Source organism: Melospiza georgiana, chromosome 3 (genome assembly GCF_028018845.1).
Source record: "Melospiza georgiana isolate bMelGeo1 chromosome 3, bMelGeo1.pri, whole genome shotgun sequence".
In the NCBI taxonomy this organism is placed as follows: domain Eukaryota; kingdom Metazoa; phylum Chordata; class Aves; order Passeriformes; family Passerellidae; genus Melospiza; species Melospiza georgiana.
Window position 1 is genome coordinate 43,316,043 of NC_080432.1, and position 26,986 is coordinate 43,343,028.

The 26,986-nt window shown below is 33.8% G+C and overlaps 1 protein-coding gene across 1 annotated transcript in view; it reads right to left on the reverse strand.

The window, feature by feature from the left end:
- DNAH8 (dynein axonemal heavy chain 8) overlaps window positions 1–26,986 on the reverse strand; it is a 114,859-nt gene that overhangs the window by 50,913 nt on the left and 36,960 nt on the right. The window contains exons 28-51 of the mRNA XM_058020273.1: window positions 25,857–26,092; window positions 23,958–24,062; window positions 22,867–22,980; window positions 22,259–22,321; window positions 21,231–21,331; window positions 20,210–20,347; window positions 18,778–19,018; window positions 17,590–17,789; window positions 17,073–17,226; window positions 16,817–16,980; window positions 16,571–16,673; window positions 15,916–16,020; window positions 15,471–15,632; window positions 13,429–13,653; window positions 12,320–12,492; window positions 10,474–10,652; window positions 8,585–8,772; window positions 7,649–7,735; window positions 7,441–7,548; window positions 6,527–6,661; window positions 5,735–5,896; window positions 4,649–4,895; window positions 3,082–3,323; window positions 2,859–2,999 (exon numbers count right to left, since the gene is read on the reverse strand). Of these exons, the coding sequence (XP_057876256.1) occupies window positions 2,859–2,999; window positions 3,082–3,323; window positions 4,649–4,895; window positions 5,735–5,896; window positions 6,527–6,661; window positions 7,441–7,548; window positions 7,649–7,735; window positions 8,585–8,772; window positions 10,474–10,652; window positions 12,320–12,492; window positions 13,429–13,653; window positions 15,471–15,632; window positions 15,916–16,020; window positions 16,571–16,673; window positions 16,817–16,980; window positions 17,073–17,226; window positions 17,590–17,789; window positions 18,778–19,018; window positions 20,210–20,347; window positions 21,231–21,331; window positions 22,259–22,321; window positions 22,867–22,980; window positions 23,958–24,062; window positions 25,857–26,092 (3,773 nt within the window). The remainder of the gene's footprint in view (window positions 1–2,858; window positions 3,000–3,081; window positions 3,324–4,648; window positions 4,896–5,734; window positions 5,897–6,526; window positions 6,662–7,440; window positions 7,549–7,648; window positions 7,736–8,584; window positions 8,773–10,473; window positions 10,653–12,319; window positions 12,493–13,428; window positions 13,654–15,470; window positions 15,633–15,915; window positions 16,021–16,570; window positions 16,674–16,816; window positions 16,981–17,072; window positions 17,227–17,589; window positions 17,790–18,777; window positions 19,019–20,209; window positions 20,348–21,230; window positions 21,332–22,258; window positions 22,322–22,866; window positions 22,981–23,957; window positions 24,063–25,856; window positions 26,093–26,986) is intronic.

Below are 26,986 nucleotides of genomic sequence, written 5' to 3' on the forward strand. Positions count from 1 at the left end.
TATGGTACAATTTATGTATCTATCACATTAAATTCTATTTTTTCATTAAAAATATATATTAAATTATTCTGTAATGTGATTGCTTTACTCTGCTTATAAGGAACTAGAGTCTAGATTCTAGAAAAATAGTAACTTGTTATCTACAATTCTGAGATGTTGCTGAATTTGGATATTTAACTGTCTTAGGCATCCCTATTTGTGCTCCCCTTCTATACAAGGCAGGGTGCAGCATATTGTTCCAAAATATGCCTTTTTAACAGTGAAACAGATTTTCAGTCAGCTCTTGGAATTAGTACTCTTTCTGCTGTCTTGCATCTCATAATTGGAGTGGGAAGTGATAAAGTAACACGTGCTTCTAATGCATGCCCAGAATCTCATTTGCAACAGTGGCCAAAATTGGAGTAAAAAGAAAAAAAATCTCTCTTGGCTTGTGGTGGTACTGGGGTAGTATTTTCTGTTGGCACCCTCTTCGGCTTGTGGCTTTCTAAACAATATACACTTTTCCTGTTTTATAATCCCATGTGGTTTTGTCCACCCTGAAAACAGCAAGACTGGTCTTGAGCCTACATAAACTTTTATTGTCTATTACAACATTTGGCAAGATGTCCCATAGGCCTGCTATTCATGGCATTGAACAGTTTGTTTTCTTCCTGTGTGAACTCCTTCATGCTTATCTTCACTGAATTTCATTTGCCATTTTATTACCTATTTATTCAGTCTCATAAAGTCTGTCTACAGTTCTTCATGGTTAGTTGTTTTGTCCTTAATACCCTGAATAATCTAGTATCATCAATAAATTTCTTCACCTAAAACTTTTCCAAACTCTTTATGAACATTTTGAACAGGACTGATCCCTGCAAAGGTGCCTCAGGATCAGTGATCACCTCTATCCTTCCTACGAACTGGTAATCCAGTCATACATTTACTATCTTCCAATACATTGTTTATCTAGAAATGAAACTCTAATCTTTTGCTATGACTATTTAGCATCCATGTAAATGCCTGGTAAAGAATGATGTCAAGCACCTTTGATCCTTCATGCAGACTATACCAATCAGATATCCTTTAGCTACAAGTTTACTGACTTTTCCAATAGGCTTGTAAGGCAGGATAACTCTATAAACAGAAAATTGGTGTTGAATCTCCTAAGGTAAATGATATTTGTCTTCCTAATGAGGTAGACCAGAGGATGCATAAAGAGTTGGAAAGTCAGTGGAAATTACAAGGAGGAAAGCAAAGGTGAGACCACATTTGTATGAAGCCATTATAAAGCTGTTGTACATGAATAGGAAACTTAAATTGTGAGTGCTAAAATATGGAACGTAATCAGGTACATGTGCATGTTTGGATAAACATCCAAAACTGAGTTTTGAAACCCAAATACAAGTCTGCCAGATGCAACTGCTTTGATTTGGTTGTAATTTTTGAAAATGCATGAACTAAAGAGAAGCAGCATGTCCTGAATCCTGCAATTGCTAAAGAGATGTAAGACCCAACAAAACAGGAGGCTGATAAGGTCTCTCTTCTGCACAGAGACCATTTATGGCAAAGCTGAGATTTTAAGTAGGTTAAAAATCTCTGGTGACACTGGCTCTCAGATAAGACAAGCATGGAGGCCTGCTAAGAGTTATTTACTTTGTCACAGATGTGACAGAAACTTACTAGAGATTTTCATTCACACAAAGAAACAATCAATGCAGCTTAAATCAGGGAAATATTTCCCTGATCAAGCAGCATGAATAGAGCACTGCCTTGCTGACACTTCCTAACAAGTGCTAATCAAAAATAACAGAAACCTTTGATCACAGGAAAAATCTTCCATGAAGGCAAGCTCAGTTCAGTTAGAGGTTTCACAGATAAGAAATGTAGAAGAAAAATTATACCTCTCTCAAAAATGTTGTGCATTGCACAACATAAAGTTCAATTGTTTCTGCCTGGGGACTTTAATTCTAAAGATACTCTACTGTCATTTAATACTGCACAGTTAAGCCCTCCAGCATTTACTGTGGCTATTAGTTTGCAGTAAAATACTTCACAATCTAGAAAATCTGAAACTAACTCTCTAATGAACACAAAAAAGATACTGGGTGCAAATTTGGTAGTTTGACATTAAACTGGAGGGCTATCCAAAACATTATCTTGTTTAGACTCTTCTTCAAGGGCACCACTGAATTTTTTATGAGTGTGTCAAAATAAAAGGGAGATTCATGGACAAATGGAAAGTTTGGAAACTTAGAAACTGCAGATGACAACAGACTCATAAACAAATCAGCTGGAGATGTGCAGTACAGGACTGACAGTCTTGCAAAATCTGTCAAACACATATTTATATTATTAATAAATCACTGATATAGTTTGGACTCCATTCAAGGAAGAATTCCAACTGATAGGAAAGAAGAGGCAAAAATGACCACATTGATCTTGAAAGACCTGATGGACAGAATAACACCTATTACATCTGAAGATAAAAAGATAAATAGAATTATTCTTCTCTCTCTGTTGACACTGCCAGTAGAGATATAGTGATCCTTATGATAATGTTTTGGTATTAAAAGAACCCAAATGTATTCATTACCTTATTAAATATATGCTTCTGGAAATATACTGAAGCCTGCAAATTCCAGTCATTAGAAGACTAGCCTAGGTATGAAGTAGTACAGAGAAGAAAAATTTTCTTCTGCACATCTTCACACTTCCTCTTATATTGCCCAAGAAACAAATATTGATTTTGAGCTTTTCTTTTACAGGTGACAATATTTTCAGATTAAATTTTATGGCTATCAAATGTTCTCCTTGCTATTCCTGCACTTTTACTATTGCCAGTCAATTCACACAGACTCATACAGTATTTCTTTTACCTGCATAATGTAGTTACATTCCAGAAGCTCCATTTTGGGGTTAAGATTTAGTTTCATATATATATATGCTGGTTCAAAGATTCTGTCATACAAACTTTGCAAAAGTTCAGCTTCCTGAGCAGTACGTTTTTTCAGCCATGCCTGAAAAAAATATCCACAATAATGTTCTGTATAAAAGGTATAGCAAGGTATAATAAGGAGCAGCCAGCAGTAGTTGTGTTACCTGCAATATTGGTCTCCAGCTGAGGACAGAAGAGCTGATGAAGACCATACCCATTCGAGAAACTGTTGCTGGAGAGGCATTCTCAATGTTGTGGACCTCAAATAACAGTTTACAGGAAGGGGACATAGGAATTCGATCTCCATTTGCAAGAGTGAGGGTCTTGTTATCATCCAAAACTGAATTTAAATTCTCAATCCAGATTGCATCTACAGGACCATCTAAAACTAGAAACACATTTTCACCTGGAAAAATAATCAAAAGAGAGATCGTTCGTATCACATTGCTGAAAAATCAAGAAAATAATTGTACAAAAGATGGTTTGGAACTTAAATGTCATCCAAAAATTTATTTTATTTCTTGTGATTTCTGCCATCTATATGGATGCTCCTTACTGAATAAATTGCATACTTAGTTAAGGAAATATTTTTGAAAAGATTGATAGCAAATGAGGGTGCAATTATACCTGTATAGTGTTGAATATTTGTTACCTTGGCTGGCTACCGGATAGAAACTGTGCTACTCTCTTTCTCTACCCTCCCTTAACAGGACAGAGGGACAGAATACAGTGAAAATGTTTCTGGGTTCAGATAAAGACCAGAAGATCACTTGACAGCTGTCATGGGCAAAACAGACTCAAGTTGGAAAAGATTATTTTATTGCAAATTAACATAAATTTGGATGATGAGAAGCAAAGACAAACACCTAGAACAGTTTTACCCCACTCCATTTTCTTTCTCCAGATGCAACCTCTTTCTTTATAATGTAATCTAATTCTTCCTCCTTCCTCCTCCTGCCCCAACCCTACTCCAGCAGCACAGGGAGGTTGGGGAATTTAGTGTTTTGTTGCTAAAGTGAGGGTTCTTTGAGCAACTAAACCAGAGACATTGAATATTCACAGATCCCTCTCAAGTTAATGAAAACTATGCACACTCCTCTGTTCTTAAAATCTGGTTGTTTTTCTTATACTTTGAAATATAAACATAGATGTAAGTACCTGTGTTTTAGCAATTAAATTTTAGAATTCCAGCTTCATTTCGAATATATAAATTTTCTAACAGAGAAATCGCATGCATTTCCAGTGTAAGAAATTCAACTGTCTTCTAAAAATTAACATCTTTTTAGAAAGGTTCCCTAGAAGAATTCCCTTTCTTTGATATATTTATTTTTTCAGATACATGTGAAACGCTGTAAAAAGGAATTTCAGTATGCCAGTCCTAAAATACTGGAATATAAATACGGGCAATCAATGCATGTAAACCATGACAATAACATTATTATAAATACAGTGCCATTAGAACAAGTTAATATCATTTATGATTTATCAGCTTCCAAGTAACACATTTACATTGCAGAGCTGAAGTGGCAAGAAAATTATCTTTTTTTAAAAATGTAGATATACTGAAATACTAAATCTTTAAACCTCCTTTCTTAAGAGGTGTAATCTCATCTCATCTCATATGTTCTCTATGGTTTTCCTCAAGAGGAACATGTGTGAATTCAATATACTTTTTTCAATATATCATTCAAGATACCTTTTAATGATATCAAATGAGAAGTATTTACATACCCTTTTTGGTTTTCAGTGTTTTCCTCCACAGAGTAGAAAAGATTCCATCTGTCCAGTCATTAGTTGCAGCATCTAGTTTTCCAAACATTTGAGGAGCAGTGATAGCTTTGGGGTTCATGCGCATTTCCTTATGAGGATGGCCGCATTCTGTGAGTGCTCTCATCAATATAGTTATGACCATCGTTTTTCCAGACCCACTAGGTCCAAGCGTCATCAACCCATGACGTACCAGATTGGTTTCATACAACTATTAACAACATCAAAATAAAATATTTCAATTTAAAAATCAAAATAAAAACAAATACATGCTTTAGAAAGATATTTTCTTACACTTAGTAGTGATTAAGAGGTATTAGACATGCAAGTTATATGCTTAGGATTTAATTTAGCATGCATTTGCTGAATTTTAATGTTTTGTGGAAGAGTATATATCTCCAGTTCCTAATTTTTTAGCACTAAGCAAATACACTATAAATGTTTCACAGAACTAAATCTTACCTAAACTTTTTTAAGCAGCTGAAAACAGTTTTATAAGATTTGAAAAAGGGTCTTCTGCATTATTTAAAAGGAAAAATTAATAGTAGTAAAACATTAATACTACAGAAGTATGAGTAATTACTACAGTCTGAAATACCTATGCATATGAAACAAGCAGAGGGACTGCACTTCCTCCAGGACTGCGTATGGGTTTAGTTTCAGGAGAGTTCTCTACTGAATTTTATGTTTGCCATTTAATGTTAGGTTTGCCGTGAAAGTGTCAGTCTGCCTGTGCAAGTATGAATGAACTGAACAGCACAAAACAGTGGTAATCCTCCGGGGTGCCGAAATCTTGTAAGATGAAACATACACAGTTTCTTCCTCTGCAAGCTGAATAAAAGCTTTTATCATTCCAGGATGAAGATTTACAGGCACGACAGTGCAAGTCCCTTGAACTGGTCTTCCTCAGCAAGGTGCACACCCAACCTTCACTTGTTGTGGAAAACCCCACATGTGATGTGCAGGCTCTTGGGTAAGACAGTGGTCTAGCCACAAACACATTGTTCTGACTCCTGATTGTGAAGAATGCTTTAGAAAAAAAAGTTTTACCTGAACAAGCTTAAGATTCCATGGTGGGTGGTTAACCAATCCTGCCTCTTCAACCTGATGAGCTACTGCAGCCTGGAGCTCATCATAGGTACTGCTGTCCAACTGCAACCCCGGGAAGAGATCATTGATGAGACTCAGAAACAAAGGCTCATCTTCATCTATCTGAAACAAAAAATGTCATTAAATGTTTAAAGGATGGTTATTCAAAGAACATTTCCAAATCAAAACTAGTCTCTGTTTTAAAAGAAAAAGCAGTAATAACATACTTTCTAGATACAGATGCTTACAGACAGCTAACAGGAGAGCTTGCTACAAAAAGCAGCACTTTGAAAATGTCATCCACAAGCCATGCAAAAGGGAAATTCAGAATTGAAGGAAATTTATCACTGAGTAGATGCTGGAGTCAATTTATAAAATTGATTTGTAAACCACTTGCAGCATATATTGGAAAGAACATCCTATCTGGAAAGAAATCTTTAGAAGTCTGATTTAATGGATACTCATTATTCAATTTACTTATGGTACAGTGGTCAGTTGGTGCACAAGCCAGGACACTGAAAGTCACATGCAGAGGTAAGCCTTAATATAAATCTATTTGAACCTTTGCATAATGAATGCTCTTTACAAGTCTAATAAATTCCCTATGCTGTTTAATGATAACATGAAGGTTATCATGCTTCATTTTTTTAAAGTAAAGAACATTTGAGATTTTTTCTGATCTCATACAAAACCCATGAAACATCTATTAGGCATTCCTCTACCTGGTGCTTAACTATTAAATTAGATTCTTACCAGCTTAGAAAGATTCATATCTCTTAACCCTCTCATGACAATACTCAATTCGCCTTCATTTGGCCTGGCTCTCTTTTGAGCTCCAAGAGTCCTCAGTACTGAAAGGATATTCCTCAGACCAAAGTCATAATGGACCTAGAGAGAGGAAGAAGACTTATGTATCAGTAACAAATTCTCTAGCTTTATTTCATTCATGTATCAAACTTTACTTGCATATTTACTTGTAAAGTGCAGTTGTCCTGCCTGGAAAAAGTAGCTAAAATAGGAATTGTTGCTGCTGTTTAGGAATTATTCTGTTCAAATAAATGAAGGATAATGAAGCTGTTTTCAGGAAGATGTGTGTATGCTACAAGGTTTTCTTTCCTAATTTAAATTTAATTGATGAAACCATTTATCATACCATATAAAAAAATTTATAGCTCTGAATAACAGGATTCTAAAAAACTAATAGTTCCATTCTGAGTCATGTCTTTTCAGCTAAGGCATCTTAAAGCACAGACTTCAAGTCAAGGCAATGCTATAGGGACATGAATGACTTCAATCAAACTAGACTGTGCTTTCCAGTTTCCAATTTCCAACTACTTAGCCTAGGCCTAGATAATTGCTACAGAAAAATTACATGACTGGGATATTTTCTGTCTGATTGACATGTTTAGGCAGAGAACTTCATACACTTGCAATTAACTAAAAAAGCAACATTTTCAACAAAAAAGGTCTATATACAACTACATATTAATGAATTAATGTAGTAATTTATTCAGAAATTTTAAAGAGGTATTTTTTTAAATTACATTTAAAGTATTTCAATATTTTGTAAAAGGCATGAAAGTGATGTTTCATTAAAAAATTGATTAACCCAAAAAGTAGGAGGTTTTATGATGTAAGTACAAAGAAAAAAGAATACATAACATTACCTGCTTAGTGAGCTGCTCCTCACAAAGTTTATAAAGAACAAAGAATTTCTTAGCCAAGACCACATTATCAATGAATCCATAACTTGCAAGTTTAACCCTTATAATTATCTGAAATACAAATAATTGTAGAAATTCCATTAGGTTCTCCTGAAGACTGGTCAGCAAATTGAAACACATTTTTTCCTTTTAGTTCAGTCAGGAATTATACCTGTCTATCTGGAACCATCATTGCAACACTTCTAAACTGTACTTTGAGATTTTCTGGTAGTTCTTGACGTCCAGCATATCCAGGATTCTAAATAAGAAAACATAATGCATCATTATGATTTGCAAAATAGCCTCCTTTTTATTGTTCAATAAAAATAAGTGCATGTATAAATACTTAGAGCAGTTCAGAGTTAGAAGTCTTGCCTATCAATTACCGTAATTTTAATCTCCCATAAAGTAATCTTGGATTGCTATCTGCCTTGGCATTAGGAAACATACACCTTAAAATTTCCTGCCCATGAGATTACAGGAAATAGTGCTATGAAGCCTCAAGAATCCTATGGCAACAAGACAGCATACTCTGAAAGTTAATATTACAGGAGAGTGAAGAATTTTTACATATCCATGTAGGTACCCATTAGTCAAGACCTGTGTCCCTGAAAAACATCTTTAACATTTTTCTTATATCTCCTTCTTTAAGTGAGTGTTCTTTTTCTCCCCACTCCCTACAGTATCTTTCTCATTCATACTGTTAAAATATTAATACTATTAAACAACTAATACCTTAGTATTATTAAAACATTCAGGAATTATTGATGCATTATTATTAGCATTATTAAAGATACGGTAGTAAAGCATATTAGTGTTTCAGTCCTCTCAGTGAGCACAGAAAATTCTGCAAGCTTGGTCAAACTTCTAGTCTGCACAGTGAGTAGCAATACAGCAATGAAGGAACATAATTAGGAACCTTTCCTATAATATTAAAGTCAAAATGAAGGCAGGCTATTAATGAATAATCATATTATTTATGTATTGTGCACTTTAATCTAATTCTATAATAACATTATTTTATCAATAAAACCAATTCTTTTCACTGTATCACTTAACCTCTATGTAGTATAATTTGCCACTTCTTTGAAATTATTACTACACTCACCATAGTTAGGAAAATTCCAAACTCTGGATTTAAATCCACACAGTCCCCATCAGAAAAAATGAACTGCTTTTTTTTTTCTTTTCTTGCTGTTAAAATAATATAGATTTGTTGTGCTGCTACTGACAAGACAGGTAACTCAATTCGATTGAATTCATCAAAACATCCCCAAGATCCAGACTGTGCAAGACCTAAAACAGGGAAAGAAAAAAATATCATCTCTTGTCCTTCATGCATATTTGAATATCTGAATGACTTTTCCTGCAAGTAATTAAATCACATTAGTTTTATTTACTGCCCTGTGGTCAAGGCCCATCTTCCTCCAATCCACCTGACTGTTTCCATATCTGTCTGAATTAATATTAGTTGATTTATACACAATGCTTAAAAGTGTGCCAAAGTCTGAAAAAAAATTTTGATAATTTTGGGGATTTGGTAAATATTTTTTATAGATCATTCTGTGAATGTAGTCTTTTATTGTAGAGCACCATTCAATTATTTGCAAAAAGCTGTACTGTTAGTCTAAAAAATTAAAAATAATTGACTTAGAGCTTCAAAACATTAGTCTTAAATGTCACCGAAAAAGTCACTGTTTTGATTTTAAGTCCCCACTAAACAAGTTTCTCATAATAATACAACACATTAACAACATTCAAAGTGTGGATATGTCTGTGAAAGAAAGAGAGAAACCCAGAGAAAGAAAAAGAAATGAAAAGAGAAATCTAGAAGTACTATATTAATAAGAAGAGTACTTTTTGTATGGGATTATTTTCACAGTTGCCTAATTTCTGTTTGGAAAAGTAACATGTATGTAGTGGCACCCAAGAGAATTGTTTTTCCTTTCACAATGTTTTATAAGAAAGTTTCTAACGGCATTTTTTCCCAAATGATATTAAAGTACCAGCAAGCCATGTTTTTCTTTCATGCATGCTAAAAGCTTGTTATTTAATTATGAATCATTTATGCCAGTCATTCAGGGTTTATTTGTGTTGCACAGTTAAGACTAAATCACTTTAAAGACATTCTGTCATGGATTTTGTCACTCAAAGATTTGCTAAAATTTTAATGACTTTCAAATGGGCAATATGTTTATAAACCCACAGCTTTAGCCACTTTTATGCCCCTTGCTTCCCAATACATACAATACCATTACTCTGAAAAATGAGCTGACAGAAATCCCGTGAAGTTCAAGTCCCTTAGACCAGAATAACCCCGTGCAGCAGTACAAGCTCTGTGCTGACTGCATTGCAAAGCAGTTTGAAACTGCAGAAAACGAGCTGCTGGTCCATTTAACAACTAATTAGGCGTGAATCAGATCTATGCCCTTGTAGCAAGGGAAGCCAGCTGCATACTGGGCAAGAGCCTAGCCTGCAGGGTGAGGCATACCAGTGTTCACCTCTGCTCAGCACTCGGGAGGGAACAGCCGGAGAGCCATGCTCACTTACTTTGGGGTTTCCCAGTAGGGCAGAGACATGGATGCATTCACATGAGGGCACCCAGGGTGCTGTGATCGTGTCAGGGGCTGGAGGGAGGACAGGACACAGTGGGAGAGGTTGAGAGAACAGCATTTGTTGAGCCTGAAGAGAAAGCCTATTGCTGTTGACAGCTACATAATAAGAGGCACTGAGAAGGTGGAGTCGGGCTTGTTTCAGAGGGGCAGAGGAAGAAGAGAAGACAATGGATACGTGTTTCAATGTGGAAGATTCCAAGGTAGAGGAAGTACAAAAAGTGTGATGAGAACGATCAAAACACTTAAGCAGAGGCGTTGCAGAACGTCCATGCCTGGGACAGCCAAAACCCAGCACAGTCAGGAACTGAGTGAGCACCCTGCTCTACCTGCACCTGCTAATGACCTGTGGAAGTCTCTTCTATCCTACAGGAAGAAATCTTACCTTTGAAAATCCTGCCCAAACCTCTGAAGTCCATTTGATCAGAGCAGTTAAAGACTACTACGTATTTCCCCAGAGCCTTTCCCATGTCTTTCGTTGTTTCTGTTTTACCAGTTCCAGCTGGTCCTGCTGGAGCTCCTCCCATGTTCATTCCCAAAGCTTGTGCTAAAGTTATATAGCACCTACAAATACAAATTGATGTTAATCTATTAAATTATATTCAAGACATAAATGCATACATATAAAATAAAGATCAAGTTATGCAATAGATTTTACCGCCCCTATGTTGAAATGCTACTTCTTTATAAAGCAATCCTATGGATTTCCATGCAAGAAGTTCAGAAAGGTAAAAGGTACAAAATACAACATTTAAACAGTACTTATAAAATAAAAGAACCCAACAAATCAAACAAATAAGAAAAGAAACAAACCCTGGTTTTAACAAGCTAAAAAAGCAACGCGCATCCCATAAAGATATTTCTCATTAACTTTTCTGGCAGCTATAAAGAGCACATTCTGCTGTTGCATTCTGTTATGCCATCATATTTTGCAGCATACTAACCCATATACATTTAATTATGCTACCTTTGACTAAATCCTTAAGTGTGAAAGAATAAGGATATATGTGTGGCCCCTTCCCACACTATGTGTAAGATATAGTTACAATTCTATTTGTAGAAGAAATAGAAAAGAACCCTAAGCTTTACTCCTTTTTGTTTTTAAAGTTTAAAAAAGTCTAGATTACATTTTTACTTATATGTGAATGAGTAATGCTAAAGGAATTGAACAATGGGGTATCTTCACTATCAAATCAACATAGTTTGAACACATTCTAAATGAAGTATTTCTGGTTTTAATCCGTATTGAACAGAATTTTATAACTAACTGGTTGCTCATTTTAGTTTGAATCACTGTAATTTATTATGCCCTTGCACTTGCACTTGCACTTGCACTTGCATTTCAGGAACTTTCTTGCTTTCTATACAATAAGGACCTCTGAAGTGTCAGGAAGGGTTTCTCTCTGCCATCCTGCTTCAACCAATTTTAGGGTAGACTTTAACAATTTTACATAAAAAATGCTCAGTTGCTGAGGGCAATACAGTTCACTGCAGAAACCTACTGAGCTTTCTATATTGTCGCGATAGCAGCTCTACCTCTTCTGAAGAATAAAGGTATTTAAAAAGTCATAGAAGCACATATACCACACAGATATCAAAGTAAATTATTGTAGGTTGGAAGTTGTTTTTATTTCTTGAGGGGATCTTTTTGCAAGTGAAATATCTCTTGGTCTTCTATTTTCTTATTTGGTTTAAAGTGATATCTCAAGAAAGGATCAAAAGGAAAAATAATTTGGACAAGGAAGGAAGCAAAGACATTCCCAAAAGGAAAAAGGAAATACAGTTCTTTGTTAAGCCACATTTGAAACAAAATGACCATTTACTTGCTTGGCTACAGAAGAAGTAAGGTGAGTGCACACAGCTTTTTCTTAGATTTTCAAAGAAGCCAGAGAATCTTTACAGAATCGCTTATTACAAAATTTGAAATATTTGACTTAACCTTCTCTTCAGTATACTGCTAAACTATATGCTACTATATAACCTTAAAACAATGAATTTCTGTTATTAAATGTTCTTTTTAAACTGTGATAAAGGCAATGATAAAGGAATTAGTAAGTGTACAGAGTAGTGAGACTCTATTTTACCTTTTCTAAAAGTGTATATTAAGCATATGTATGAGAATGCTTTCAGCCCACACAGGACTTAACTCACATTGTATCTCTTTAGAGATAAATATTAAATAAACACCATAGATATTAAAAGTATTCCTTATCTATAGTTGCTTTTCTAACCTGTCTGTAAGAGGTGTTATAACCAGACGATCAGTGCAACCCAGAAATTCATTTTGGTAAACAAAATCAACATCTGTGATTCCTACGATGACTTGATCATAATCCTCTTTATAGTAGAATCTTGACTGCTTTAACCACTCAAAATCAGTTGGTGATCTGATGTTCATTTTTACCTTAAAAGAAAGTAAAAGTATGTGTTATAACCGAGCTCTTATACTTACTGACTTTACCAACTGTCATAAAGTGCTTATTTTTATGTTAGTAATGAGTGATTACTCAGATTAAAGTTCCTGTGTAAGTAAATTTATATATAATAAACATGATATAACATGTTCAGATGTATGCTAAACTGATATTTAACAACCTCCTGACCACTTAACCAAATCGTCCCAACATCTGTGTTATCAAATAAATCCGAAACTGCTTTAGTAGGGCAGTCACTTTCCAAGTGAGAAATGCAAAGAGCACACTGCTAAATCCTCCAAACACATTGCAACTAAGGGTGTGATGAGGGAAGGATGTGACTGAGGCAGAGAAGCAAATGCTGCATAATCTTAACAGCCTCTGGAAATATGTGAGGGACAGTGCTGAAGGATGCCATTCCTCAAAGAATGAAGGAACAGTAACAATTTAGCACAGTCTCAAAAGTTCAAGTGTAGGATTGCAACTATTTTAGGGGGCCTTTTGTTTGTTTGAGTTCTATGTAGTCTCTTTAGGAAGGTGCAGCCATGTGCCAACTGAGATTCTGTAAAGTCATGAGGAAATTATGTAGCAGTTACAACACCCTCAGCAGTCTCAACTTCTTAAGTTATGCAATTAAGAGTAGTACAACTTCTTTTCAAAGAAAGGAAATACTTTGTTTTGTCTACCAAAAAAAACTCTATAGGAAGACATGGAAAATTTAAATGTTCTAGGAAAAGTGTAAACATTTGGCAAAAATATTTAGCTGACAGAACTAATTTTATTCTATTTTAAGCAAAATTATTTTTACTGTGATGAGATTAGGGACATCTTTTACATATGTATACACATGTAACTATAGCTACCACATATAAGAAAGAGTATTATGATAGAAAATGCATTTAGTTGTCAGAAATCAAAATCTATACCAAGTCATCAAAAATATCACGCTGATGCACGTGGATGGTAATAAGTGTTTCAAATTTCACTCTCTCAAACTTGGAAAGATCCAGTGTGGTCTGGCCAATCAATGTATTCAGAATATCCAGAAATCTAGCATTGGTTACGTCCATAATTTTTTTGTCATCCTTAGCATTGCGTAGAGCTTCTTCTCCATCACGTGTCCACAATATTTGAACTCCCAGTAATCCAACCTAAAAATGTAATACATGAAAAATATACAAACTAATCACTTGTTGAAGTCTAGCTGCATGACAGAAGGCTTAGTTATAATAGGAACGATGAATTATGGTGTAGACAGTTCCAAAATATCACTACATCCAGCATGACTCTAACCCACCAGGACACTTGGCTTAATTAATGGGCTCTGCTGCACAACCTGCTGAGAAAGATTTAAAAATTTTACAGAAATTTGTCACATAGTGAGATACTCTCAAACTAAGGACTAGTGTCACTTTCCCTTCTAATCCTTTAGAGGACTCCAGGAATACGTACCCAAACTGGCTCTGGGGGGAGAAGACCTTCTGACAATTTTCCATTGCCAATTTGTAACTAATTAAAGAACATTAAATTGCTGTGAATTTTCACTGAACATGGGATGGCTTGCCTTCTAACATTCTGTCATGCCCAGAGTAAAGCCTAGAGCACATTAAACTACAAGTTATTTTACTTCTAAATAAATCTAAAGAGTTATAGGATGTTGTACACAAATTACTGTTTCAGATTGGTTTTGATTTACAACACCCACAACAAAAAATTACAATCTCTGCATTCTTTTATTACACACATTTTTATATTCACAAAACACCAAGCCCTAAAAGTTTTGCTAAACATCTCTTTCTACTTTTCTGGCTCCCTACAACTGTAGTTAGTTCATGGTTACAAGTTTGTGTATTGGAAGATAGCCTCATGATTCTAAATGGTGAGCTATCATAGGTAGAGACTAAAAAAGATTAATTTTAGAACCACCAATTAGTCAAAGGAAAACAAAACATAAATAACATTATATTAGGATGTGACTATTTCATGCTATCTAAAACAGCAGTTTCTGAGCCAGGAAAAAGACAGTTTTTGAAGAAAACATTTAATTTGTCAGTATTTTGCCCAACTCCTCTCTTCTGTAGCACAGCTTTTCTTTGTAAAAACTCCTTGGCCAAACCCTTCCAACACAAACAATTTTTTGAACGTAAGAACTTAGCAAGGTGTGAGAAAAGATCTTCGCAGACAGTAGTAAAGCCACATGAAAATGTCTGACATGAAACAAGACAGTCCTTATTTGTTTAAGGTAGGAAAAACTTTCAAATAAACACTGATGAGACAATACCCAATTACATAATAAATAGAGTTTTAGGAGATAATTCTATTAAGTATTTAAATGCATTGATTTTTTTGAAAATAGCAACGTGATAGCTAGTTTTAATATCCATAGGATTTTTTTATTAAAAATTACACCCAGTACTGTACCAGTCAGCAAATTAGAGATTCAGAATTCATACAGAATGGGAAACAGTTCAATAATTTTAGCTGAAATTTATTAATTATCAGTAAGATGGAGGATTTTCTAGGATCTTTCAACATAGACTTGTACTATGACTGCATTATCATAGTGACAAATATATGAACTATGAGATAAATCTTATAAATAATGAGATAAATAATCATAATCATAGCTCTTACAATCTTAAATTATGAGAGAAATCAATCTGCACATGCAATTTTATTTGCAGCTGAAAGGGATAAAAAATCCATTACAGAAAATATAAGCACTACTTTATATTCACCAAGAGAACTGAAAAAACTAAATTTAAAGCAGATGGCAAGAAAAATATGATGCTATATACTGAGTATGAAAATCAAAGTGATTTAGAATTACCTTCTCCTGTCCAGATCCTTCCCCTTGTTTCCTCTATGAAAACTTGCTCATACAGGCAATCCCACGTGCTCTTTGCCTTCCACATGCCCCCAGACACACCCCAGACTGCAGACACATGTACACACCTCGTATTCTTACCTGTGCTGGGAATTGATTAAGAAAATTCAACAACTGATATCCTGGGTCACTAATTTGGTAAAATGCTGCCCTAATTATGCCATGCAACGACCTCTGTTGCATTTGCAATAAAGCCTTCAACCAAATTTCTACTGGTCCTTTTGCAAGCACTGGAGTGTCCAGCTGAAAAATAATGAAAGCAAATGTATAAAATGGAACATATTTACCAACATCCTGTTCAAGAATGTGAGTTACTAGATAGTTACTAAATTCCTCTTCATGACAGCTACAGATTTTACTTTGTATCAAAGCAATTTATTTCATGAAGACATATTCTAGTCTTGTCAACAAAAATCTTGAAATATTTATTTGTAATTAACCATAATTCACCTTAATACATCTTATATGTTCATTAATAAAATTATTTATCTATTAATGTTTCTAGAAAAAAAAATCAGATAATTACTGAAATTTTTTCTCCTTCTCTTGAAATGACTGCCAGTATGCGATCGTAATCCTTTGGGTGAAACTCTACTTCATTTATGTTGTCAGATATGGAAGTCAGATGTGGCTGTAAGGATAATTCAGGAGTTATTCAATGTAAATATTTAGCATTAGCAAACAGAAAACTCCCCCTCAAATAAGGTTATCCTGCGAAATTCATCTGAACTTACAGAAGAATTTCTGGCCCTCCCTAGGCAGCAATTACAGAAATGGTTGTGTAGAATTTTATCTCTGTCTACTGTATTTTTACAGTTTGCAGAGATGATCTAGAGATACACTGGCTTATCTCAATGGACCTTCAGTAACAATCCAGACTAGCTGGAAGAATTTTGCAATATGCAAAGCAGGAAAGCCTCACAGGGCCCTTTTATTAGTTCAGTTGGGAAAGAAACCCCCAGCAAATCACTTGATCAAACCATGTTCTAGTGGTCTGAATTCTGAAGATTGTTTTGAATTACAGGTATCCATTTCACATTTTTTAAAATAGTTGAGAGCAAGATACCAAATTTTTTTTCAAGTAAACTTTATAAAAAGAAAATGTTTGCATCCCATTTTATTAAATGCCTCCCTTTATATTAATTCTTTTTATAAGTAGAAAAAAATCATTAAGGTCCTACCTGGATTGTATGAGAATCACTTGCTTGTCCAAGAATTTCAACAAGTGCAGGATCAGAAATGAAAAAGAATCTTGGAAACAGCAGTCTTTTCTTCTCTAAATATCTTTAAAATTGAACAAGATTTTTATTAAACCATTTCAGGTTGTAATTTTTTATATAGGGGTGTAAGTAAGACTGAAATACATTTAATTCTTCATACAAATTATTTACAATGTAGTAAAGCAGTAAAAATCAAACAATTCATACCCTGTAAGTGATTTCTGACATACTTCCAACTGTTCATGTAAATAAGGGAGAAGTTGCTCCATAGTATCATCTCCAACACAGCAGGCAACTACATTTGAATTTTCATGAGCTCGTTGCATTATTTTTACCCATGATTTGTCAATATTCTGAAAACGCTTTGCTTCCTATATATAGAAAAACCAAAGCATAATCTGTTGAAAATTATTGCAAAGAAAGCTTTCAGTAAACAATATTAGGCAAGCATTGTAAAGTTTACCTGGGGTAACTCTTTTGCAATATCTCCTGCTACAAAAACAGCTTCAAGATAAATCCAGAGGTTCTGCACAATCAGCCATTCTTCAATTATGTGTGAAGAGCTGCTTAGTTTAGAAACCCAGCTCTGAATTTGCTTTTTAAATGCTGTATTGTATCTAAAAGTGGAGAGGAACATAAACTATTTAATTGTAAATAAAGCTATTTTCGAATAAATACTTACAGTGGTGAAAAAACCACAAACCCAGAACAAACTAACTCTTGTTTCACTTAGAACAAGAACAACATTTTGGAAAGATTTTAGCAGCTTGATTATATTCAAGTATATTGAGATTAAAGTTGTCATAATTGAATATGCATTGAAATCTTACACATAAGGAGGTTTTTTATTAGGCCTTTTAATAGTTTGTTTTATTTAAACAATGATTTAATTCAAATTTACCGCTAATTAAGCTCAATAATAGTATTGTTGCTCTCACAGAGTATTTCTGAAAATGCCATACATGAACAATGGCAAGTACCTATTGGACATTAGAGAATCCAGAATCATTAAACTGTCCTCCATCATTATCATAATTTCTGCTGATTCAATCCCCTTCAGCAGCAACTCTCCTCTTGCTTTGAACGGTGCAAAGCTCAGATTCTGCGCAGCCCAGGTTTCAGCTACTTGTAACAGTTTGGCTTCTATATCCTTTTCCTTCATAGCAGATATGCATATATCCTGCAAGAAAGGACCTCTTTTTAGACCCTCCAGTCTTGTGAAATGAATTTCCTAATACTGTACCTCCAGTCATAGAATTTTTAAAAAAGCAGATATCACACTAATAATGTTACTCACTAAAATTACTTGTATGGACACCTGAAAAAAATCACTTTTGGAAATGGATGGATATGTATTTTCTGTGTCTTTACATGTTGTTATTTCTTTTTAAAAAAGATTTTTTATTGTGATTTTTGCAAGGCTGAGGAGGGGCAGTGATTAGACTCATCACCAGATGAACTCTTACCACTTTTCAGTTTATAGAATCACAGAATCTAAAGAAAGTTTAAGTTGGAAAGGTCAAGTCCAACATTCTATTCAAATCACAGCTTAATTAAAAATTAAGCAAGTCAGCTTCGAATGCTTCCATATAAATCGAGTATAGATATAATAAGTTTTTGCATATGTATTTACCATATTAAAAATTGAAACTGAGTTTTCACAAGTTCTAGGGAGTGGTTTTTTTTGAAGCTGTGTGGTTCAAAAGAATCCAGAATAATCAAAAGATTATTTCTAATAATCTAGAAAAAGTTTTAATATTAAATATTCTTAAGAAGTCCTCATCTAAAATTTCTGATTTACCTGCAGAACTATAAAGCAACAACAGAGGTAAAAAATTAAGTGACTATGACCATTTAAGGTCTTAATTGAGGTTTTTTTCCTGCTTAAAAAGAGCTAAGAAAATCATAAAAAATAATGGCAGGAGGAATGTGAGTAGATTATCTACAAATAAGGGTCTAAAGATTCCAGCTGCTACCTCTACATTTTCTTACATAGGTAAGAACTTCTAAACAAAACACAGACTGTTTTAAACCAGTGTGGTCTGGTTGAAAGTCAAGGACTTTAATGAAGTAATTATTTTTAAAGAGAGTAACCATTCTATAACCAATAACATTATTTTTGCTCACAATAGAAAAGGAGCAAGGAGGGTAAAAACATATGTACCTACCTCAAGATCTTCTTTATTTTCAAGAATTGGTGCTTCCATGATGTTTCGAAGGCAAAAGGTCTCAGATTCTACATCAAATGTATGTCCTGTTGTTTCAGAAATACGATCCCAGTGTCTCTGCTTCATTGCTTTGTCAGACATCATTTCCAGCAAAGAACAACACTCAATAAAATCCTCAATTCTTTTCTTGAGATCAGAAAATGCTTGCCAGTGGTGGAGGCCTTTAGGTAGTCTACGGCACCTGCGGTTCAATTAAAGAGATACAGTAGTAAATTTCCCTTTTGTCAAAATTACAATTGTTTAAACAGGAGTTTAAATAAGGAGATATGAAGTGGACTGTATTAAGGTCAACATTTCCTATGTCAACTAGCCTACCTGTTCAGGAAAAACTAATGCAAATGCCCTATTTAAAAATCATAGTATTTAATATTCTCAAACACTGATATTTTCCCTGCAAGTAATGGAAATAAAAAATACTGTAATTTCTGTTAAAACATAATTATCTCTTGCTTATCATCAGAAACTCTTTATTGGAAAAGAAAAATAAAAGAAAAATATTGGTTAAATTAGTTGAATTTCACATATTAAATCATTGTACAAATATAATATTTACTTCAATTTAACAGACATGGCACTTACTAACATATCAATTTGGAGACAGACATGAAAATGAAATGAACATGACTGTCTCCTCCACTTTTGGTTTGCATATTTCTAGTGTGGAAAAAACCCTGATAACAGTTAAATAAACATCCACCTCTTTGACCACACTTTTAAAGAGCCAACACACCAAGAACCGAGCAGGTGACCTACCACAGGAATACCCTACTGCAAATGGGAACATATATCCTTATCAGGAAAAACAATAAATCCTTGGTTTTGCATCCTTTATCACTTATTTCTCTACCTCCTACTGATGTGATTTAATATTCACAGTAATCAGGAGGTATGCAGCAGCATAGCAGTGTGTGGCCTAGAGCTACGTCACTGCTGGGTGGTTGTCAGTATGTTCATGTTGGTTAGCTCCCCGCTTGATGTCAAACTGGATGTTTAACACCTGCCTGCCCTTCTCTGAGGGTGAAAGAATTTTGTGCCTATTATTATTGGATGCAAAACTTAAAATCAATGGGCTAATCATCCCCGTTGAAGAACTTAGCTTTTACAAATAAAGTTTCAGTCCTCCTAACCTTTTGGCTGGTCTAGCTGGCAGAGACTGGCACTTTGACTGATCTTATGCCCTTCACGTATCAAAGCTACAGGTAAAAGGCTGCTTCACTACAAGTATGGTGTTAATTCGTTCCTTCTTGAATAATCTTATTGTTCTCAACAAACCTTATTCATGGAGGTTTTGATAAATACATAAATGGCTTTGCTGAACTCACCTAAATCTTAATGCACTTAACATCTGTTACTATTAATACGCCAAACATACCTGGCTTGATAATCTGTAAGTTCATTAGTGATTTTTTCAATATCTATCTCTGTCCAAAGTATGTCATAGTAACCATCAATAGTGCTTATTACAGTATCATATAATCCATACAATTTCTGAAGCAAGCCTAACTCCTTCCTGGAAAAAAAGAAGCAATTATGCCAATAATTTCAATCAGCTTTCTGGATACCTCACAGTATTTAAATACATGATATAGGAAATAATAATACAAAAAATAGGGGTAGACAATTAGAGTCTTTTTTTTAATGTAGAAAAGAATACTTCATCAAAAAATATCCACAAAAAAGGGCAGATGGTTGGTGCTAAGGACCTAACATCCACACTGAACATATTTGGAGGAAGTTTTGGTTTTCCCTAGTTCTCAAAACCCCCATTAGTCCAAAAGAAACCTAGGTTATATACCCTGAGCTGGCTCTGCAGTGCAAAGCAGAGCATGGCAGGTGGAAAAAAACTGACAAATTGCTTAGGTGCACTCTCTGAATGTGAACTAAAAATCTGATCTAAAAACAGGCAGAAACAGTGAGATCTGGGGTGAATCATCATCAAACTATTGAAATGGTGGGAACAAAAACTTGATCATCATTTGTACATCTGCTCGAAAAATTAATACTTTCAAATTCAGTTAAATTCTTCTTATATCACAATAGAATGATCTTTCCTTACATTTCTTCTTCACTTTCTACCATATCTTAATATATATTTTTTAAAATTTATATTTATGTCTAGAACAGGGCATATTGCTCCTATATATAGTATTTTTACACAGTAAAATCATCTGGTATCATTCTATTGCAATAATAGATAAATAATTTTTTCAAAATTAACAAACTCAACATTAACAAATTAGAATTAACAAATTAATTAGAACTACATACATTTTATTTGTTTATTTATGTATTTATTCAAGGCAATGGAAAACTTGCATATTGTAATATTTCTGCCTTTGGTGTAAGCCTAAGACTTTCTAACATACTTATGACAATGATATTTGCACAGTTACCTGACTCTATATAAAATGTCATACTCTGTGACAGGCAATCCAAACAACCGTTCACCAGATGAGTACGTGATAAACTTTCTCCACAGCTCATCAAAGTTAGCCTGATTGTGTTTCATACAGACAAAATGAAAATACAAGTCTTTTAGTTTTAACTTAAAATTGTCTAAAATAAAATCATTAAACTGTTTCAAACTTTTATTAAGTCTATTAGAAGTATATGTAAAATATCTGAAAATATTTTTGATCTAAACCAGTATATAGCTTGAAGAAAAACACCAGAGTGCAAAATAACACAATTACTTTCAAAGTCTAACTGCTGTCCAAAAGAATATGATCACCACAGAAAAATGGAAAGAAGAATGATTTTCACAACTAGTATCCAAATGTACAGAGCATTCTCTTGGCAAAATAAGAAACACAGCAAATTTAACCAGAATCACTCAATTTTCAATATATATTAGAGATGCATTACAAGTGTCAAGTACCTTCTCTTAGTCACTCAGTTCTTTTTACAAACTAAGAATTTACTTTATACAATCTATACAATATTTTAGATTGACAAAAGTACTATTTAAGTTACTATAACTTGCAGAAAAAAGAAGCAGGATTAAAATGAGAGAAAATACTGCTCCTGGACATATGAATTAAGGTTCATAACAAGCAAATAACAAGTTGAAAGACAAATATCTAATGAAAAATGTGATCTTTAAAGATTACAAAATTGGCTCATGATTTCTTTGTAACCTGGCTTATTTTCGGCCATTATCAAGGTGTCACAATTGACTCTCGCCTATTTTTCTGCTTTTATTACTCCAAATTGATAATTTCTCCTCACAAAATATGAAGAGTGAAGAAAGGTTACAGATCAATCAATCAGTCCTTCCACATTAAGGAAAACATTGTGTGAGAGTAACTATAGATAACATAATATTATAAGGAACATCCAAATTATAATTTGGTAAACTTGTTCTGATAAACAAGAACAGATTTAATTAATTAGCTGCAAATTCAACAGTTTACTTCCTTACCTGAAAGATCTGCTGCCTCTTACTGGCTTCCTGAGGTGGAATGTTTGGAACCATAGGCCCTTCCTATCAAATAGGCAATTAACAAAAATGGAATAATAATTCTCAAAATGCCTGAAGGCCACTCTATGTTTACAGACCATTACAGAATACATTTTTTTATTAGTCAAACTTGAATCAAGTCATATAACTTGGTAATTCAATACTTACAATGGTAAATATAAGAAGACGTAACTTCTATGGAATTGAAAATCCCTTACCTTAATTAAAATTAGTAAGATTAGACTCTAACTTTTCATACTTCCTTATTTTTCTGAAAATAACAAAACCAGGACAGTGATCCTTTTTAATGCTGATGTGTGTGCAAAGATGCCACAACATGAACTACAGTTTCTAAATTAATTTGTAATTTATAATCACAATTTCATTACAAGTTGCATCACCAGTGCTTCTTTTCTTTCTTTATAGAGTTGTGTGTATTTCTTCATAGTGAAAAGTTGGACCTACAGTGATGACTGCTTAGCAACCATGGCATCCAACATCAGTAGCTGAGCAGAATAAAATTCTGGTACCCAAATCCTGCAAACCAAAATAATACTAAATTCATTTACCTTTTCATAAGCTGTTTCAAATTGTGCCACGTCATCCTGAAAACATTCAACTGCTTCTAGCAACTCTTTCTTAAACTTGGGCTGAACTTCAACCAACTCATCTTGCACTACAATCTGACATGGAAAAGATTAAAATAAAAGTTATTTCTGTAAGAACCAGTAACAGATATTTGAGTTAGATAGAAATCAAAATTATGAATAAAGCATCTCAAATTTTTGAACAAAAGTTGATTATTTTAAGCTAAACACCTTTTTTTCCCCTTTATGGCGCTATATTCAATTTTTGAGAGGAAAGGTGAGGGATAAACCAAACCACCTCAACCAAAAACCATAACAAAATCTTGCATTGGAATTTAAGGGAATGTATTTCATTACAAGGGGGTGGTGGAAAGAGATCCTATTATCTTTCCTCTCTCCAAAAAACCTCAAACCACAAGCTAACAGAGTCATCTTTCTCATACAGGGGTCAGCCTTTTCTTTAACAAATTTCTCTTTCTTCGATCAAAATTTTGAGAGAAATAACCAAGAGCTACACAAAAATGTAAAATGTACTCTTGAGTCCTTTCCTGAGTGATTAATCTGTGGAAGAGGATGTAACTTAATAAATTTAAAAAAATATCTACATATTTCCATCTAAACACCTTCATTACATAACATACTCAATAAACACAGAATTTTTGGGGGATATAAGACTGTTCTAAATCACAAAGGTGAAAGTACAACCACCCTTTAAGGGTAAGGGTACCGGCAGAGTATGCACTTCTTCGAAAAGTGTAACTTAAGGGTAATAAACTCCCTGATCTGACAAAAATTACACAAAAACTGGAAATGAAGGAGAGCAGACACAGCATTTTCTTGAAGGTTTTATACATATATCTAAAAGCTACAATAATGTTTAAATATCAAAGTTATCTATAAAAATGAAATTAGAAAATGAACCCACTAATAGTAGATTAAGACACTACTGCACAACTGTTGTCAAGAGTGAGACGTCAGGGAGGATGGACAATTAGTCTCACACTCTCATTTATGACCTGAAGAAAGTCACATGTTTTCCACAAATGGAAAATAACATAATTTTATGTACTTACAGCTTGGGCTTTTAATTTATTAAAATCATATCTCATTGTATCAACACCATCTGATTCCTCTTTTGTAATTTCCACATGAAATGCATTTAAAATGGCATAGGCTTCCTAGATGAAAAAAAAAACAAACCTAACTCAGGAATATATTATAAGTTTATTTGAGGAAACATAGATCAAATTTGTAAGAAACATTTCAAAGAAAATCTATTCTTATATTTTAGGCATAACTGTTTTGGTGGGGTTTTTTCTCTAATAAGGATGAGGAATGAAGAACTAGGGAACAACAGCAAAAACTATTTCTTCAAAGATGTCTTGGATGAAATACTAGGAAAACATATAAACACCATAGATTTAATATCAGAAAATATAAAATTTTATCATGTCAATAGTATTTTATTTCACATTCCACCTGAATGCAGATTTTGATGAATTTTCCCTAAATCTGAATAACTGTGCACGTTAAGTTACACATCTATAAATATTTTGCCATATCATCTATAAAACCTTTTTTGCTAAGGTTGCTGAACTGTCAAATATATGGATACGTATCGGTAATGGAATGAACTTTTCTTATAATTTGTTCTCATCTGCAATTTATTTGCTTACCTTCTGCTTTATGATCCTCCTCCTACACAAACTGCATTATTTAAAAATAAGTTCATTTTCAGATTTTACTTGTCATTTGCCAGACTCACTCCAGTATGTCCATGTCTGTCTTGTAATGGAAAGGCCAGCACTGGACACAGCACTCCAGCTAATATCCCAGAGCAGAGGGAATCATATCCCTCAACTGCTGGCAACACAGCTTGTAAAAGGCCCAGGAGACCCTTAAACCCCTTTGTTGCAAGGGCACTTTTCTAGCTTATGTTCACTTTGGTGTATTTTCCAAAAAGGAGCTTAGTTCTTTTACTGCAAAGATTTTTACCCAGATTGCACTGGTGTCTGGGGTTATTCATCTCCTCAAGAAAAAGGATGTAAGGGTGACTTGTTAACATGACTAACCCTACTGACATTGACAGAACTCATTATAGTAATCTAGGAAGGAAATAAATGCTTACAAGATATGTGAAATATAAGTCGTTTGGGAAAGTTCATTATCTTAATTATTCATCTTAAAGTGGCAGAAGCACGATGATGATGATGATGATAATAATAATAAACAAAATGTTAATACTTCATCTTTGTTCATATCTTTTATTCATTTACACACTTTGCATTATTTCCTACTATTTGATGTAAGGCCGACTTTCTAACATACTTCATACACATTTAAGAAGGCAGCTGTACTTCCACAGTTTACCTCTACATCATTTAATTAATTAATTTGTTCTATTAGCTGACTGTTTCAGACTGTGATAGTAAATACCAAGTACTTATAATGACCTTGTTTTAGCTTCTTTCAGCTTCTTTCTTATAGAAAAAACTAAAAGAATGTTGTCAGTTTTTGACAGCGTACCACGATGTGTGGTTTCATAAATATTCTCTGGCTATATTTCAAGGAGTTAGATGATCAAGATGTTTGTTTACACACACAGAAAAAGTAAGAGGATTAAGGCTAATGAAAAGCAAAAGGGAGCATAGTGCTCCCTCGTCTTGTGTTCTCATCTCCTTATTTCTGCATGTTGTCTCCTAGATTGTTTCTATATTATAATTTGAGAAATAATTTTTTCTCTTTTGTATGAATACAGATCCTATCAAATGATCTGATTCATAATATATATTCATATGAATATATATTCATCATTTATTATATAAAAAACCAAAAAAAATTTGTTTTCTGTCTTCAGCCTAGTTCTTTCAAGACAATGTTCAAAGTTTATCTTGTCCTGTGACACTTATTACATATATTATTATTAATAACAATAAAATTTTTCCAATATAACAAATTAGAAGTCATCTTACTTCAATAGGTCCCATAGAGAAGTCTATATCTGCTCTCCTTTCTTGAATGGTAGCTAAAGCTTCCATTGCTAATCTGACATCATCTAAGTCAAGCAGAGGTCGAGCCAATTTGTTTAGGTAATCACTTATGAACGTGGTTATGTCTAGCAATTTCGCTTTATATTCCATATTTAAATAACGACAGAGGACCATCTTCCAGGAATTGGCTTCAATTGCTAAAGCTTTCTTCAGTGGTTCTGGTTTTAAAAAACAATAATAAAAAAAAAAAATACTCAAATTCTATTTTTATTCTTTAAAAAGCTCACATCATCACATATGGTTCTTTAACAGCAGTTAGAAAACAGCAGACAAGCAATTCCATTACAGCATTTTAAAAGTTTCAAAATAAATTCAACTATAACTAAATATATTTCTGTTGTTTTATTGTATATTATGTTATCTGTGAAACCTATTGGTAAGCTTACCTGGTGGAGCACATAGAGAAGATGAAGAACAAAATGTCTACTTATTAATGTGGATTTTCAGAGAATAGCTTTGATATACCTTAACGAAATGTGTTAAGATCAGTGATATTTAAATGCTTTATACCCTTTGAGGAAATGGCATCTTGGGATTTCAAAATTGGCACTTGGAATAGTTCACAGCTAAAACTGTGACACATCATGTTATATGAACTTTATATATAACCAAAAGCCAACACTGAAGAGACAGAAGAGTCAAGAATTCAAATTTATTTTCAGAAAAAATCAGGATTTTATTAGGCAGCATTTTGTACTCTGGTAAAAGAAAGCAAAATATACTAATAGCATAAAACACTTCTGCTCAAAAAACCACAAATTTTGCAGCAGATATAGATGCTCCTTTAATAATGTGTGTATTAACATTAAAGAGATGATTCGTGAAGCCCAGGCGTATTTCAAGAAAACCACCACACCTTTCCAGAAGTTAAAATGTGTAAATTACAATAAATCAGTTCCCAAACCTGAACTGAGTACAAGAAATTACCTGCTGTCCCAGATCACAAAAGACATTTAACATCTTTGTTCTGTAACCTAGAGGACTTGGGTCCCTGTGATGCAGAGGTCACACATGACAATCAACAAAAAACATATACTTTTGGATACACTCTT